Below are 14829 nucleotides of genomic sequence, written 5' to 3' on the forward strand. Positions count from 1 at the left end.
TTCCTTGTTTTATGAGACTTCAGTCCTGCTTCTAGGAGCCTGTTAAGAGTTGTACTAGCAATACACTTCTCACCACTTACTGTAATGTGTCCCATTCTTTCTAAAGGTCACTTGAGGTCATCCTCCGATTCATGAGGCACTGCTGGATAAGTGGACAGTCATTTCTGGCATTAGAAAGTTGCTTCTGCAATCTACCTGGCTAGTTTTTGGTTATTGCCAGTGTCTCCTTCTTTACCTTGTTCTTGTGTACTGCTGTCTTTGAGCCTGGAAACAAACTGCCTCTCAGTGTAGCCTTCTGCCAATAGAACCAGGATTAAACCAGGATTTAAAAATACAAATTTTTAAAACGTATACAGTCTCTCATTTTTTTCCAGAGCTGTATATGTCCATTGAAAATTATGTTGAGTGTATGTTTAAGTATGATGCAACACATCTCTCCCTCTCTTTTTTGTTTCAGGTCAACCAGGACAATGTGGTGAAAGTCGGCCACAGGCAGGTTGTCAACATGATCAGGCAGGGGGGCAACCACCTGGTTATAAAAGTGGTAACGGTCAGCCGGAATCTGGACCCAGAGGACACGGCTAGGAAAAAAGGTAAACCTGCCGCATGGAGTCATGCTGGCTTTCCCCATATCCTAATGCCTTCCCTTGTGCAGTGAAAGGGCAGGAGGACTGCAGCCTTCCTCTATCCACCCGCTTTGTTTATCCTTTTGTCCATTGCAGCACATTGAGGCCGACTGAATGACCAACTAATCAGCTGGGACACAGGGGCTGTCCCAGGCCCCCACGCTAGTCATTTAGCTCATTTCATGGGCATGGTAATGACACAGATGCGTGATAAAAGCTGTGCATGGCTTGCTGTCTTCCCCGAGTGCCTTGGATGAGATCCCAGTGTAAAGGAACAGGGGGGTTTTGGAGGCAAAGCCTGGCTCTTGCTGGGGGGAAATCTGCTGGAGCCACTGCCAGAGCTCCTGATGCCAGCCTGTGCCAGCTCCCTGTGCCAGCGCAGCCTGTTGGGAGCAGGCCCTTGTCTTGCTGGCGTCCAGCTTGGGCCCTCCTCCTTCAGCAGGAAGCAAACAGGACCTGTGTCTCCTTCTGTGCCTTCACTGCGCTGCTACAGGCCACTATTGGTGCTGGAACTGGGTTGAGCTTAGCTCATTATCCTGAACATGGCATAAGACTCTAGAAATCAATTGCACAAGCACATAGCAGTGGGTCCCTGTATTAATTCATCAGTCCCAAAACCATCTGCATTTCTTGTTCAGATTCATCAATTTTTCTCCTTCAGGGTTCAGTCCTGTTTAGGAGCTCTGGTCTGAGGTGTTACATGGAAAAGTCCAGGAGTTGTACTGCTTCTGGATTTTGTGCTGATTGATACACCTCAGTCTATTAAATCCAAATCTCCCACCCTTTCCTTTGTCTCTGATCTATTGTTGAAGCACCTCCACCTCCAAAGAGGGCACCGACCACTGCATTGTCCATGCGCTCTAAGTCAATGACCTCTGAACTCGAGGAGCTAGGTAAGCATGGCCAATTTGAGTGGTAAACGCATGCTCTAGATGATTGGAAAGGCAGACTGTACATGCGGCATGTTGGCTCATGTGCCTTTGTAAAGGGAAAGAACAAGTCAAAGTTTAGACACAGTATGGCTGGGAACCGGCAATATAATTTTATTAATTATTGTTACACAAAACTGAAAGTCACAGTGGATATTTCAATCATGTGACACATTTCTCTAATCATTATTCAAATTTTTTTCTATGCAATTAGTGGACAAAGGTAAGCAGTCAGAAATAATTTTTTGTTTCGTTTCTATTTGTGGGTGTTTTTTTCTCATTTTGATGTTCTTTCCATATGTTTCTTGTCCCCGCCTCACATAATTGTCCAAAACGGGATGTTGCAACTTTGCTTTCCTACTTCTGTTCTTCTCCATGAATTGTTTTCTCTCACCACAAGTAGAGCTGTGACTTTAACTGCTTCCGATGGTCCATCTATCCTTTGACATGAAACATTGACTGTGTATTGCAGATTCAAACATATGACTTTTTAAACGAAAACTTTACGTTTGAATCTTTAGGTTGTTCTGACACCATTTGAGATGGCTAGCATGGTGTCTGTGACAAAAAGCAACCATTTCTAGAACACTGGATGAGCGAGATTTATTAGTGGGAATTACAAAAGAGAACAATTCTCACCAGGTCTCCATTTGTTAGAGTAAACTAAAAATGGGCTCCACAGTCAGGAAATAAGGCTGCTGCCCTTTCAGACTTGTTCTGTTTGTGTACCTCCGTGTCTCTTTTCCATTTCCATTTCACAGCACTATTATTAAGAACCTACCAGCATTTGTCTGTGTTTTTTCCTGTTTGTGAGACCACACAGCCCCAGACCCCTTCACAATGTCTACAGACAGAATTAGTGTTAAGTCTGTCTGACCACAAAAACACATCCTAACTTCCTAAACTGTACCTGTTTCATTCAGTGTCTATTAGTATAAACTGAAAAACAGATAAGATGTCTTTTTTTGTCCAAGATACTATCATTAGCGAATAGCACAGGAATTGTGGGCAGCTAAGACCTGCTGTAGATGTACTGCAGGCCAGAGTCACTGAGGCATATTGATTTGTTTATTAATCGAAAGTAATTGTTAAGAAGACTAGGGGTGATGCAGAGCAATAATTATTGATACACTTCTATTAAGTCTATAAATTTATCCACGTTTATTATAATAAATGTTTTGAAAACTGAGGCGGCATGGGGGTGCAGTGGTTAGCACTGTTGCCTCACACCTCTGGGACCAGGGTTCGAGTCTCCGCCTGGGTTACGTGTGTGGAGTTTGCATGTTCTCCCCATGTCATCGTGGGGTTTCCTCCGGGTACTCCGGTTTCCCTCCCACAGTCCAAAAACATGCTGAGGCTAATTGGAGTTGCTAAATTGCCCGTATGTGTGCATGTGTGAGTGACTGGTGTGTGAATGTACCCTGCGATGGGCTGGCCCCCCATCCTGGGTTGTTCCCTGCCTCGTGCCCATTGCTTCCGGGATAGGCTCCGGACCCCCCATGACCCAGTAGGATAAGCGGTTTGGAAAATGGATGGATGGATGGATGTTTTGAAAACTGAGTAATATATTGGCCTTTTTTCTGTAATAAAATATCAAGCACTTTTAAGGAGTTTAATGTTGTGAAAGAAATAGCAAAATAAAAATACTACTTGTAATAGTTCTATCCAAGTAATAACTTTTCAGGTTTTTCACAAAAAATACAATATACAGTGGCTTTAAATCTACCAAATAATTAATTGAATATATATTTATGTGTCTGTGTGTATACACACACACACTTTTTTGCTTTGTAAAGAATTTATATGGTACAGTACAGTACACATGTAAAAAGTCTCTCCCAAAAATGTGTACTGTTTGATGTAGTGGAAGTCTCATGGCAATTCATTTTTTTTTTCATTGAGAGTTTTTAATTACTTTTTTTAATTAAGGTCTGTACTGAAATACAAGTTCCAGACAAATTACATTAGAACAAAGTTACTGTCATGACCCAGCTCGTCGGCTCCTCGTGTGTGCCACGCCCCCTGATTACCCGCGTGTGCGTCCCTGATTGTCTCCAGCCTTGTCTGATTACTTTGCTTAGTCTTGTCCTGTTTTAAGTCCTGGTCTTGCCTGTTACCCTTGTCCGTCATTGTGGATGTTTGTTAGTCCCTGTCCGATGCTCCCTAGTCCCCGTTACTCCAATAAAACCCCGTTATTCCCCGTACCTGGTTTCCCTTGCCTGTTTCCCGCACGATCGCCGTCTCCAGTATTTCCGGATCGTGACAGAATGACGGACCCAAAGAAGAAGCGGAGAGGGAGGAAGAGGCTCCCTCAAGAGCCGATCTCTCTCGGCGCCTGCTCGCTCTCCAGGCTTTGGCTTCCGGCGGAGGACGAGAGGGAGGTACCTGCCCTACCTCCAGCCCGGGGGCCGACCACACGCGTCCCCGATCCTGCGTGGAAGTACTGGCTCTCAAGTGAGGACGAGGACGAGGAGCCCTTCCACTACCCGGAGCCAGAAGCCTTTTTTCCACCGTCCGTTTTTACGGACATCGCGCCGCCTCCCGCAACCGCCAGGCGCCTGCGAGGGAGACGGAGGAGAACGGCGATCGCCCGTACGGAGGACCTCCCTCCGTCATTGCCGGCGGACCCCGCTCCCGTGCGGCCGCCATTGCCGGCGGACACCGCTCCCGTGCGGCCTCCATTGCCGGCGGACACCGCTCCCGTGCGGCCGCCATTGCCGGCGGACCCCGTTCCCGTGCGGCCGCCGCCGCCTGCGCAGCCGTCTTCGCTGCCGCCGCCACCCATGATCCTCGCTGACAGGTACTTCACCCTCCAAGGACTGTATTGGAGGGTGATGGGAGAACCGGCCCCACAGGGCCCTCCGGAGGGGGAACAGCTCGCAGTGCAACTAGGGCAGGATTTCGCCTCTTTCACTCCAGAATCCCCGTATTCAGATCTGGAGAGGATGGCTGAAGACCTCCGGAGGCTGATCAAGCTCCGGAGAGCTCCGGAAGCGCCCCCACTGCAGCAGCCTGCAGCTCCAGGGCAGGCGCCCCCACTGCAGCAGCCTGCAGCTCCAGGGCAGGCGCCCCCACTGCCTCCAGTTCCTGACCGTGCTCCAGTTCCTGCAGAGGCACCCCCTCTGCAGCCGCCTGCTGCAGCTCCCGGGCAGGCGCCCCCACTGCAGCCACCTGCTGCAGCTCCAGGGCAGGTGCCCCCACTGCAGCCGCCTGCAGCTCCAGGGCAGGCGCCCCCACTGCAGCAGCCTGCAGCTCCAGAGCAGGCGCCCCCACTGCCTCCAGTTCCTGCAGAGGCACCCCCTCTGCAGCCGCCTGCTGCAGCTCCCGGGCAGGCGCCCCCACTGCAGCCACCTGCTGCAGCTCCAGGGCAGGTGCCCCCACTGCAGCCACCTGCAGCTCCAGGGCAGGCGCCCCCTCTGCAGCCGCCTGCTGCAGCTCCCGGGCCGGCGCCCCCACTGCAGCCACCTCCAGTTCCTGACCGCGCTCCAGTTCCTGACCGCGCTCCAGTTCCTGACCGCGCTCCAGTTCCTGACCGCGCTCCAGTTCCTGACCGCGCTCCAGTTCCTGACCGCGCTCCAGTTCCTGACCGCGCTCCAGTTCCTGACCGCGCTCCAGTTCCTGACCGCGCTCCAGTTCCTGACCGCGCTCCAGTTCCTGACCGCGCTCCAGTTCCTGACCGCGCTCCAGTTCCTGACCGCGCTCCAGTTCCTGCAGAGGCACCCCCACTGCAGCCGCCTGCTGCAGCTCCAGGGCAGGCGCCCCCACTGCAGCCACCTGCTGCAGCTCCAGGGCAGGTGCCCCCTCTGCAGCCGCCTGCTGCAGCTCCCGGGCCGGCGCCCCCACTGCAGCCACCTCCAGTTCCTGACCGCGCTCCAGTTCCTGACCGCGCTCCAGTTCCTGACCGCGCTCCAGTTCCTGACCGCGCTCCAGTTCCTGACCGCGCTCCAGTTCCTGACCGCGCTCCAGTTCCCGGGCAGGCGCCCCCCCCGCGGCCTGACCGTGTTCCTGTCCCGGCGCCCCGACGACCTGACCGTGTTCCTGTCCCGGCGCCCCGGCGGCATGCAGCAGCTCCAGAGGCGCCCCCTCCGCCTGCAGCAGCTCCAGAGGCGCCCCCTCCGCCTGCAGCAGCTCCAGAGGCGCCCCCTCCGCCTGCAGCAGCTCCAGAGGCGCCCCCTCCGCCTGCAGCAGCTCCAGAGGCGCCCCCTCCGCCTGCAGCAGCTCCAGAGGCGCCCCCTCCGCCTGCAGCAGCTCCAGTCCCTGTCCTAGTCCCCGAGGTGGTCCTGGACAACTCCATCTTGGCTCCTCCCTCTTCGGAGGTGGAGGAGCTGGAATGGGACCCCTCGGGGACAGAACTCGTAACCCCTAGTCCCTTGCCCCGGCGAGATCGACCCCGAACTAGGGTCGGCTTGTCTGTGTCCCGCAGGGGAAGGGGACACAGACGCAGGGCTGGGGTCCCGCCCGCCCTGCCCCCTGGCTCGCCCTCCCGTCGCCCGCTGGGGCTCCCTCGGGCTCCCCTTGGTACCCCCTCCTTCTCGCCCTATGCCTCTGCCTTCGTACCTCATGTCTTTGCCCCGTCTGCTTTTGTTCCTCGCCCGTCTGTTCCGCCCTTTCCTGCTCCTCGTTTCCCGATGTTCCCTCCTTGCACTCCCGCTCCTAGTGTCCCGCCTGTCCCTCCTATCTCTCCCTTCCTGGTCTGTCTCTCCGCTTTCCCGGTCCTGTGTCGAGTCGTGTCTTACGTTCTGTCTCTCGCTATGTTTTGTGCCTCTGTCCTGTTTCCGGTCTCTCGTTAGTTTTGTTCTTTTCTCGGTCCCGGTTCCTGTGTCCCGTTCGTCGCCTCCTCCCTGGCGCGCCCGGTGAAGCGCGCCTTTGGGGGGGGGTTCTGTCATGACCCAGCTCGTCGGCTCCTCGTGTGTGCCACGCCCCCTGATTACCCGCGTGTGCGTCCCTGATTGTCTCCAGCCTTGTCTGATTACTTTGCTTAGTCTTGTCCTGTTTTAAGTCCTGGTCTTGCCTGTTACCCTTGTCCGTCATTGTGGATGTTTGTTAGTCCCTGTCCGATGCTCCCTAGTCCCCGTTACTCCAATAAAACCCCGTTATTCCCCGTACCTGGTTTCCCTTGCCTGTTTCCCGCACGATCGCCGTCTCCAGTATTTCCGGATCGTGACAGTTACATACTACATTTGTCTTAATCTATTTTTTAAGCGCAGAATTTAGTAAAATTTTGTATGTGGTTGTATGCAAAAAAAATTTTTTTCAGTCATATTCTCTTTTCTGCAGTTGAATTCACATGAAATCGCGTTGATTCCCAAAACCCGCATAGGACATAGTTTGAGAGAATATTGTTAGTTAAATATGATAACCTCACTAGTTTGCCTTCCATCTCTCTCATAAAGCATTTTTAAATTATGTAGTATATGAATAGATGAAACTAATCCCACTGAGGTAGAATAGACAAGATCAGAAAGGATTTTCCTCTCTTTCCCATCTGTTCCCATGCATTGACCTTGTGCCAAGGCTAAAATTGATGTTATTCTTTCTGAACTGAATTACAATATTTGTCCCACCTCCTTTTCCAGCTACGTAATGTGAAATATGCCTCTAATGTTTTGTATCTATTTATTTTGTCTGTAATGACCCTCTGGTAAAAAGAAAAGTTTTCTGTATTCTTATGCTTGGGAAGGATATTAGCACAGGCCTTACTGTACCTCCATATCAGCAGAAATAAAAGGCTCTCTAGGGAGATATTAAGTTATGAAAATGTTTCCTAGCACTTTTCTAGTAACTTTGCCTTCTGCAGCGTGTGAGACTCTGCCTTTCTTAGGTCATCCTGCTTTTCTCTGTGGTTCCTGCCTGTGCTTTTCATGGCATTTCCATGTTCACTGATGTTATTGTGGTCAATGGCAATCAGCAGCCACAGAGTTACCTTGGCCTGTCTTTTCTAAAGGTTTCTTTTTTCTTGTCTATGTTGATCACTGTTTCTCTGCAACTTTTTGTTGGTGTTTCTGCTGTTACATGTATACACAGGAGTATCAGTGGTGTGTCAATAAGGTCAAAATGTTCCACAGTCTGTAAAACCATTTCAAAGACATTGTGTGTATATTACTGGTTTAAAAACCTGCTACTCCAGTGTAGTTTTACTTAAATCGACAGTCGCAGTGTCAAAACCAATTCAGTGTATGAATAGCTGCCATGAAACTCATTGTACAATCTGTAGTCTGGATTCAGGTAAACAAACAATGTCACAAGTTAGCAATGTAGTAATTTTGTATCTGTTCTGGGGAGAAAAACATATAATTACAATTATAATTAGTACTAGCTGAATCTGTTCTTCCACTATATCTCGTGCTTATTTTTTGGAAATAAGCAGAACCTCCTTTTATAGTTAAATCAGTGCTTTAAATAGGAAATTCACTTCACTGTGTAGGGAGTTGCAACTAGTAGAATATTTTTTGTCTTTGGAGTTGTATCTCAAGTATTAAAGTTTGATTTTTTTGTTTTCAAGCCACCTTGAGGAAAAAGAAGGCTGGTAAGTTTATACAGGCATGTTTTATACAAAAAATTTTATTTTAGTAATTTCTTTATTATTTGACCACACATTTTTCGTGTTTTATTATTTAAAAAAATGTGCTGATTTATTGATCTGTCAGCTTTGTGTATTAAGTTTGCATGGTAACTGTTTTCTTTCTCATAGTATATTTATAAAGCACCATGAAAAGCGGCATGATGTTAAAAATGCACTCAAATAATTTCAAGCCTATATTTAAACAAAGACATATTTTTTCAGTTGTGAAGATGGTTATTTTAGTGGTCAACTACAACCTTATATATTCTGTATTACCATGGTATTTTTTTATAAAAATATATGTAATTTATAAAACAAATTCTGCGTTATTTATGAAATATATTTTTAAATATCACATACACTTCTATGCCATCATTTGAGGGTTATTCCTGTACATATTACAGCACTCTGTTTGAGTGTCTAAATACCATAAATCTGTATTTACCTTAATTTGGTCCAAGAATAATCTCTCTTTTCTTTTTGAAAGCCCCCTTTACTCTTTAAAATATATGATTCTATAAGATATGTAAACAATACAGCACAAGATTAAAGGTAACAGGGCATTTGGTGTCCAATTTTTGATTTGCTTTTTACGTAAGGAAAGAGATTCCACAAATTATTTCTCCCAACAGTAGACACTATTTTCTTTAAAGCCATTATAATATTTCAGCTTCTTTGACTCAGTGAGACACAAGCTGTTGCCATGGAAATAGTGCTGCATTTGTTTAATATAGAAACATTCCACCTGGAAAGCAGAGTCAAAGACATTTCAAGTGTTTCTGTTGCAACTTACCATATTAATCTGATGGTTTCAAGAGGAGGAGTAGTCTGGGCTGACCTGGTCCCCCATCCAGTGATCCATTGATATGTTAGGAGGCTCTGCATTGGGAAGGGAAGCTGCTGGTGATATTGTGGTGGTAGGTAGTGTTAGTAGAAAAACAAGCTGGATTCAAGGGAGGATAAGGTCTTCTGCAAATGGGTGTGTTCAGATTTATTTGCCCCTCTCTGCACATAGAATCCAGAAATCCTTTTTCTGACTGTATTATATGAAATGGACATTTTAAGCCTAATTTTTCATATATGTATTTTTGTAAATCTGAAATTTACAGTCCTCCAGAACCATGATGCTGAAGTGGGGTGGATTTAGCTGGCTCTGCTTGTGTCTGTCAGACAGGAGCAAATTTTTTTTGTAGTGTTCTAGATGTTCTAGGTTGCTTTAAATTAGATGTCCTTCTAACACAGCTCGTTTCATTAACCTTGCTGAATAGTATGCATTCTCCCTTTCTATTTGGCATTCTGCTTGTTAGATGATCAAAAGTATGGCTGTAGTTGGTATTCAGTGATGAATAAATGTGAAACTATATCTTCCACTAGTCTCATTAAAGCTCTGTTCTGCTTACAGAATATAAGATAGAATACCTAACAGAGATACCAATACCGTTGGAGCAATCCATGAGCCTTGTGTGGCTTACAAGATGACAGTGCATGTGGTCTAACTTGCTGCCTCATGGCACACCCTGTCCAGCACTGAACTTCCTTCTCTTCCGTTTCTGTATAGATGCTAAGCCTTCAAATATTGAGGGTCTGAAGAAGAGGATTGTTTTTCAAGTCACACTAAGTAATCACCCAATGCATGGTGGCTTCACAAACAACTGCTAGCATGTTGCGCAGCAGCTTGGGCCTAAGAGCAGTCTGATCAAACAGATAAAGCTTGCACGGCTTTGACGTTGACCACTGTCTGAAATTCTGATTCTGTTTGGTTTTCATATTCTCTTATCTGCATTATGGAAAGGATCTTTAATCACTGGCTTGATGGCTGATTGAGATAGTTTGTTGGAGGATGACTGGCAGGTTGTCAAGGGCTATGGCTTATGTTTTCCAGACAAAGTGGATGAGATGCCTTCCCAGAAACCCACACGGGAAAATGTGTCTGTTGACATGAGGGTTGCTACCATCAAGCCGCGACCATCCAGCAGGTGTTTTGCTACAACCACTGACATGGATGTAAGTAGAGCCGGCCTCATCTCTCTTGGGTGCTGCTCCACTTTGAGCAGAAGTGATGAGGTGACTACAGTCCTGCACATGAAACTTGTCAGAGCCCGAGACATGGGGGAGATACAGATTGTCTCCTGCTAAGAAAAAAATGATTGAAAATATGGTTGAATCATTTGCCTGTTCCCTCACAGGAGAGCTGTGCTTCATTTCATAATAATTGTTGTATCTGTTGTATCAGAGAGATTGTTTCCCTTTTGAATGTCAGAGAGTTCGTTCACCTTAATCTGATGCCAAGACTTCAATGTCCCACAGGAATCAATCATTTTTAAAAAAGACGAATGAGCCACACCGTTATTTTCCATGATTTTATTTTTTTGTGCAATGGGACCAGTTAGCAAGCAGGTATGCCTGTTCGACCTCATAGTGTCTCTTCTTCTCTTAACCTACTCTCTTATTCTAGTCTGTGTATGATTGCCAGGGTGTGGCCGCCATACCCCCAACAGTGCCAGGGAGTTCGAGAGGCTCCTACCTGGGTGTGCCAAAGGGTACGATGAGAAGGCAAAAGTCAATAGGTGATGTCCCTGCTCTGCTGTACCAGTTCAGCTCCTTCCTCTCCACTGCAACTTCATTCTTACATTGAGGCACAGCACCTCAAATGCTCAGTAACACTTGACATCTCAAGATCATAAAGGGTTATTCTTGGTTCACAAAAAGTTTGATGACGTGATGTACTGAGATACAGCAGATCACACATCCTTTTCCTTTAACCTTTTTGAATAAAATGCAAAATCTGTTTAGATTTTGATGAGACAGAGTCTTTCAATTTTCCAATTAGGTATAAGATTTAATAGTAGGAAATATGAAATACCAGTGGCTGGATGACTGCAGCAAGTGCACTTATATCCCCACTTCTCCAGTATATCAGATGTCCCTTGACATTTCCTATGTGCTCTGACTGAAAGAGAAGACTTTGATCTGCAGGGAGTTTTCACTCCGCTGAACTATTGATTGGTAGATAACGGCATGATCTAAGTGTAATGGCTTTATGTCTTGGGATGTGTGCACTAAATCAGGAGGTGAAAGTGCAGAAGCACACATTAGCTTAATACAGGAGAGCACATTCCAATCACTTCTGCAGTCCTGCTTCTCTTTGCCTCCAGTTTGGCTTTATCCACTATTGGTATTGGAAGATCTAAGACAAATGTGATTAGTTTGATGATATTTTCAGAGATGTCCTTAAATTGTTCTCTGTTTTGCTAAATCACTGCAATCCACTCACTACTTTAAATACTTAAGCACAAAGAACTAATTATGCAAAAGCTGAAAAATATGAATTGCACTGTCGATTTGTTGACTGGTCTCCACATGTATTAAGAATTATGGTATTTTTTTTCCTCTAAATTTTACAGTAGTGGTCCTGTACCTTCTTGGTTTATGAGGTACATGGATCTAGACTCTGTCCATTTATATTTATATTTTTTTAGCCATTCAATTCCTGAAATTGTTGAAGTATTGAATTATGTTACATTTTCCCGAAGTTCTTCCCATTTACCCATGTCTTCCACTTATTTTGTTTAATTAGATGAGTGATTTCTCTGTTTCATAGGAATCACTGAAGAGGAGAAGCAGTTTCTTACGCCTCCTTTGCTGAAATTTACCAGGAGCCTTTCTATGCCTGACACATCAGAGGATATTCCCCCTCCACCAGCGATCTCTCCTCCCTCTCCCCCTTACAACACCCCCAAATCACCCACAGCAAGAGGCTATGGCACTGTCCGACAAGGTTTCAACCAGAACTCTGCAGCTAAAGGGCCTGCCTCTAATCGGGGGGATGCTAATGTGGGCACTATCCGCCGGGACAAAGGAATGTACTATCGGCAGAATTCGGAGCAGTACGAGGCAGAGGACTACAAGCAGAATGCCTCATCTCAACAGAACTTTCGTAACCGTAGGGCCCATGTGCCTGAAAACCCATACTCAGAGGTGGGAAAGCTGAGCAACAAGGCACTGTATGTGCCCGCCAAGCCAGCAAGGAGGAAGGGCATGCTGGTGAAACAGCCCAATGTGGAGGACAGCCCCGAAAAGACGTGTTCCATCCCCATTCCCACCATCATTGTGAAGGAGCCCTCCACCAGCAGTAGTGGCAAGAGCAGCCAAGGCAGCAGCATGGAGATAGAAACCTCCACACCAGATCACCCAGGTCAGCTGCGGCCCGAGGATGGACTAAACCTCAGCAACCCATTTGCAGCGGCCATTGCTGGTGCAGTACGGGATCGGGAGAAGAGGTTAGAAGCCCACAGGAACTCTCCTGCTTTCCTTTCCACTGACATGGGTGATGAGGATCCGGTGCCCACCCCTACCCCCCGCCTCCGGCAGTCAAAATCCATTGATGAGGGCATGTTCAGCAATGATGAGCGGCTGCGTAAACTGATGGCTCCTCCATCCTCGCTCTTGGTTATTCCTCAGGGAGGTGGCAACGTGACTGATTTCAACACTCCTGAGCCCACCTTAGTGAGGGAACCTCTCAGCACGCGGACAGGAAACAGTCCCAACCTTGACAGTCCTGTCAGCTTGCCTACGAGCAAAACGTACAATACTAATGGCGGAAACTATGTGCATCCTGTTACGGGCAAAGCACTGGACCCCAACTCCCCCCTGGCTCTCGCATTAGCTGCCAGAGACCGGGCCATGAAAGAACAGGTTCAGCCACAAACCCAGAAGAATGAGTCCCCCAAACCCGACCTCAATAAGCCTCTTTTCATCGACACCAAAATGCGCTCCAACATGGAACCCAGTTTTGCTACGACTGCCACCATGGGGCGGCCAGGCCAGCGTGGGGGCCTAAGAAGGCAGATGACAGAAGCCAAGTATGAGTCTGACTCAGCCAAAGAAGAGAAGAAACAGGAGGAAAAGAAAAATATGTTAATAGACGTTGTAGACACCTCTCAGCAGAAGTCTGCTGGCCTCCTAATGGTGCACACTGTGGATGGGACCAAGACTGAAGAGAACAGCATAGTCAAAGGTGGAGAAAGGGAGGAACCTACTGTTCCTGACAGTGCCCCCACTGAGCTGCGAGACCCTAACCAGCCAGCCCCCAATCAGGCGGCGACCCTTACCAGTCCTCAAGCGCCCAATGCCAAGCCTGCTGGCCCCCATGGCAAGACTATCATCACCATCAGCTCAGTGGATGAGCCTGTAAAGTTACCCTTCCGCATCCCCCCTCCACCCTTAGCCTCTGTAGACATTGATGAAGAATTTGTGTTCTCAGAGCCCTTGCCACCCCCACTTGAGTTCGCCAACAGTTTCGATATCCCAGAGGATCAGGCAGGCGCCATTGCTGAGCTGCTAAAGCAAAGGAAAAATGGAACAGCGGGGTCCTCCCTTGCTCCTTATCACGCCCATATAGCACCTTCAGTGATGGCCAATGCAGAACTCAAGAAACCGATGGGGCTGTCAAACTGCATGCCTCCCAATTACCCACCACCACCACCTGAGAACTTTGAGCCCATTACTGACTCGGGAATTGAGGAAGTAGACAGCAGGAGTAGTGGTGACCCACATCTGGAGACAACCAGCACTATCTCAACCGTGTCCAGCATTTCCACCCTGTCCTCAGAGGGTGGAGAGAACCTAGACACTTGTACGGTCTATGCAGATGGGCAAGCATTTCTGGTCGACAGGCCCCCCGTCCCACCCAAGCCAAAAATGAAGCCTATCATCAACAAAAGCAATGCACTTTACAAGGATGCTTTAATTGAAGAGAGCCTTGAAACATTTGGGATGCCTCCTGCCCCACCACCACTAGGGGGTGCCCAGTCTGACCCTCCTAAAACCCCAACACAAAGGACATCAAAACTCTGGGGTGATCCTCCAGAACTTAAGAGTCCACCTACTCCAGATCCCAAGGCCAATGTGATTAGTGAACTGAATTCAGTTCTGCAGCAGATGAACAGAGAACGGACACCCAAGCCAGGGGAAGCTCTTGATTCTCCAACAGGATCCAGAACAAGGTAATTCGTCTCACTTTTACTCGCTATAGAATTTATTTCGACCTGTTCCTTATTTCCAAACTGTTTATTTATTTATTTGTTTGTTTTATTGTATGGCAGGATTTGTGTTGTGGGTTGAGTGACTTATCTTGGGTTAATTGGGTTAATCAACAGATTTGCTTGGAATGCTGATTTCAGTGCTCAAGATGGTTTCATTGTTAAACCTAAAACAGAGGAAACGTTATGTTATGGTTCATAATGGTTAGTGTACGTTATGGTACATTATGCAAAGCAACCATTGTGTTTCTGCTGTCAGTCTGCTTGATTTGGGTCAGTATGTGCCATCGGCCATTACTCCCTGCCTCTACTTACAACTGAAATTTGAAACAAGTCTGTAGCTAATGAATATGTCTGTGGCTTGGATCTTTGTGAGAACCGTGTTTAGTCCTATTACTGCTGGGTCAATATATTTTATATGAGCCTGTTAACTTTAAGCAGTTGAAGTATGGCAACAGGTAATTGAGTAGATGTAATAATAGCAAGTCATGAATTATACATTGGCTGCCATAAGCAGAACATTCGTAATACCTGGGCCTACATCAGCTTTGCATGAAATCAAAGGAAAGCTGAGCATTTCCTGATGGAAAATGTGTTATATGTGGGATTTAGGGAAATACGTGTGTGAGCAGAGTAAATGTACTCAGATCTAATTTGTGGTGCCAGAGTTT

At 47.3% G+C, this 14829-nt stretch overlaps 1 protein-coding gene across 11 annotated transcripts in view; it reads left to right on the forward strand.

The window, feature by feature from the left end:
* The window catches only part of LOC125704238 (SH3 and multiple ankyrin repeat domains protein 2-like), a 208630-nt gene that overhangs the window by 172175 nt on the left and 21626 nt on the right, over window positions 1-14829 (forward strand). For 5 of the 11 annotated variants that reach the window (XM_048969636.1, XM_048969644.1, XM_048969646.1 and 2 more), the window contains 7 exons: window positions 458-593; window positions 1439-1519; window positions 8058-8081; window positions 9676-9735; window positions 10000-10121; window positions 10573-10684; window positions 11719-14122. In XM_048969636.1, coding sequence (XP_048825593.1) covers window positions 458-593; window positions 1439-1519; window positions 8058-8081; window positions 9676-9735; window positions 10000-10121; window positions 10573-10684; window positions 11719-14122 — 2939 coding nt within the window. The remainder of the gene's footprint in view (window positions 1-457; window positions 594-1438; window positions 1520-8057; window positions 8082-9675; window positions 9736-9999; window positions 10122-10572; window positions 10685-11718; window positions 14123-14829) is intronic. The other 6 variants (XM_048969637.1, XM_048969638.1, XM_048969639.1 and 3 more) reach the window with 6 other exon arrangements.

Source organism: Brienomyrus brachyistius, chromosome 11, assembly GCF_023856365.1.
Source record: "Brienomyrus brachyistius isolate T26 chromosome 11, BBRACH_0.4, whole genome shotgun sequence".
Lineage (NCBI taxonomy): Eukaryota > Metazoa > Chordata > Actinopteri > Osteoglossiformes > Mormyridae > Brienomyrus > Brienomyrus brachyistius.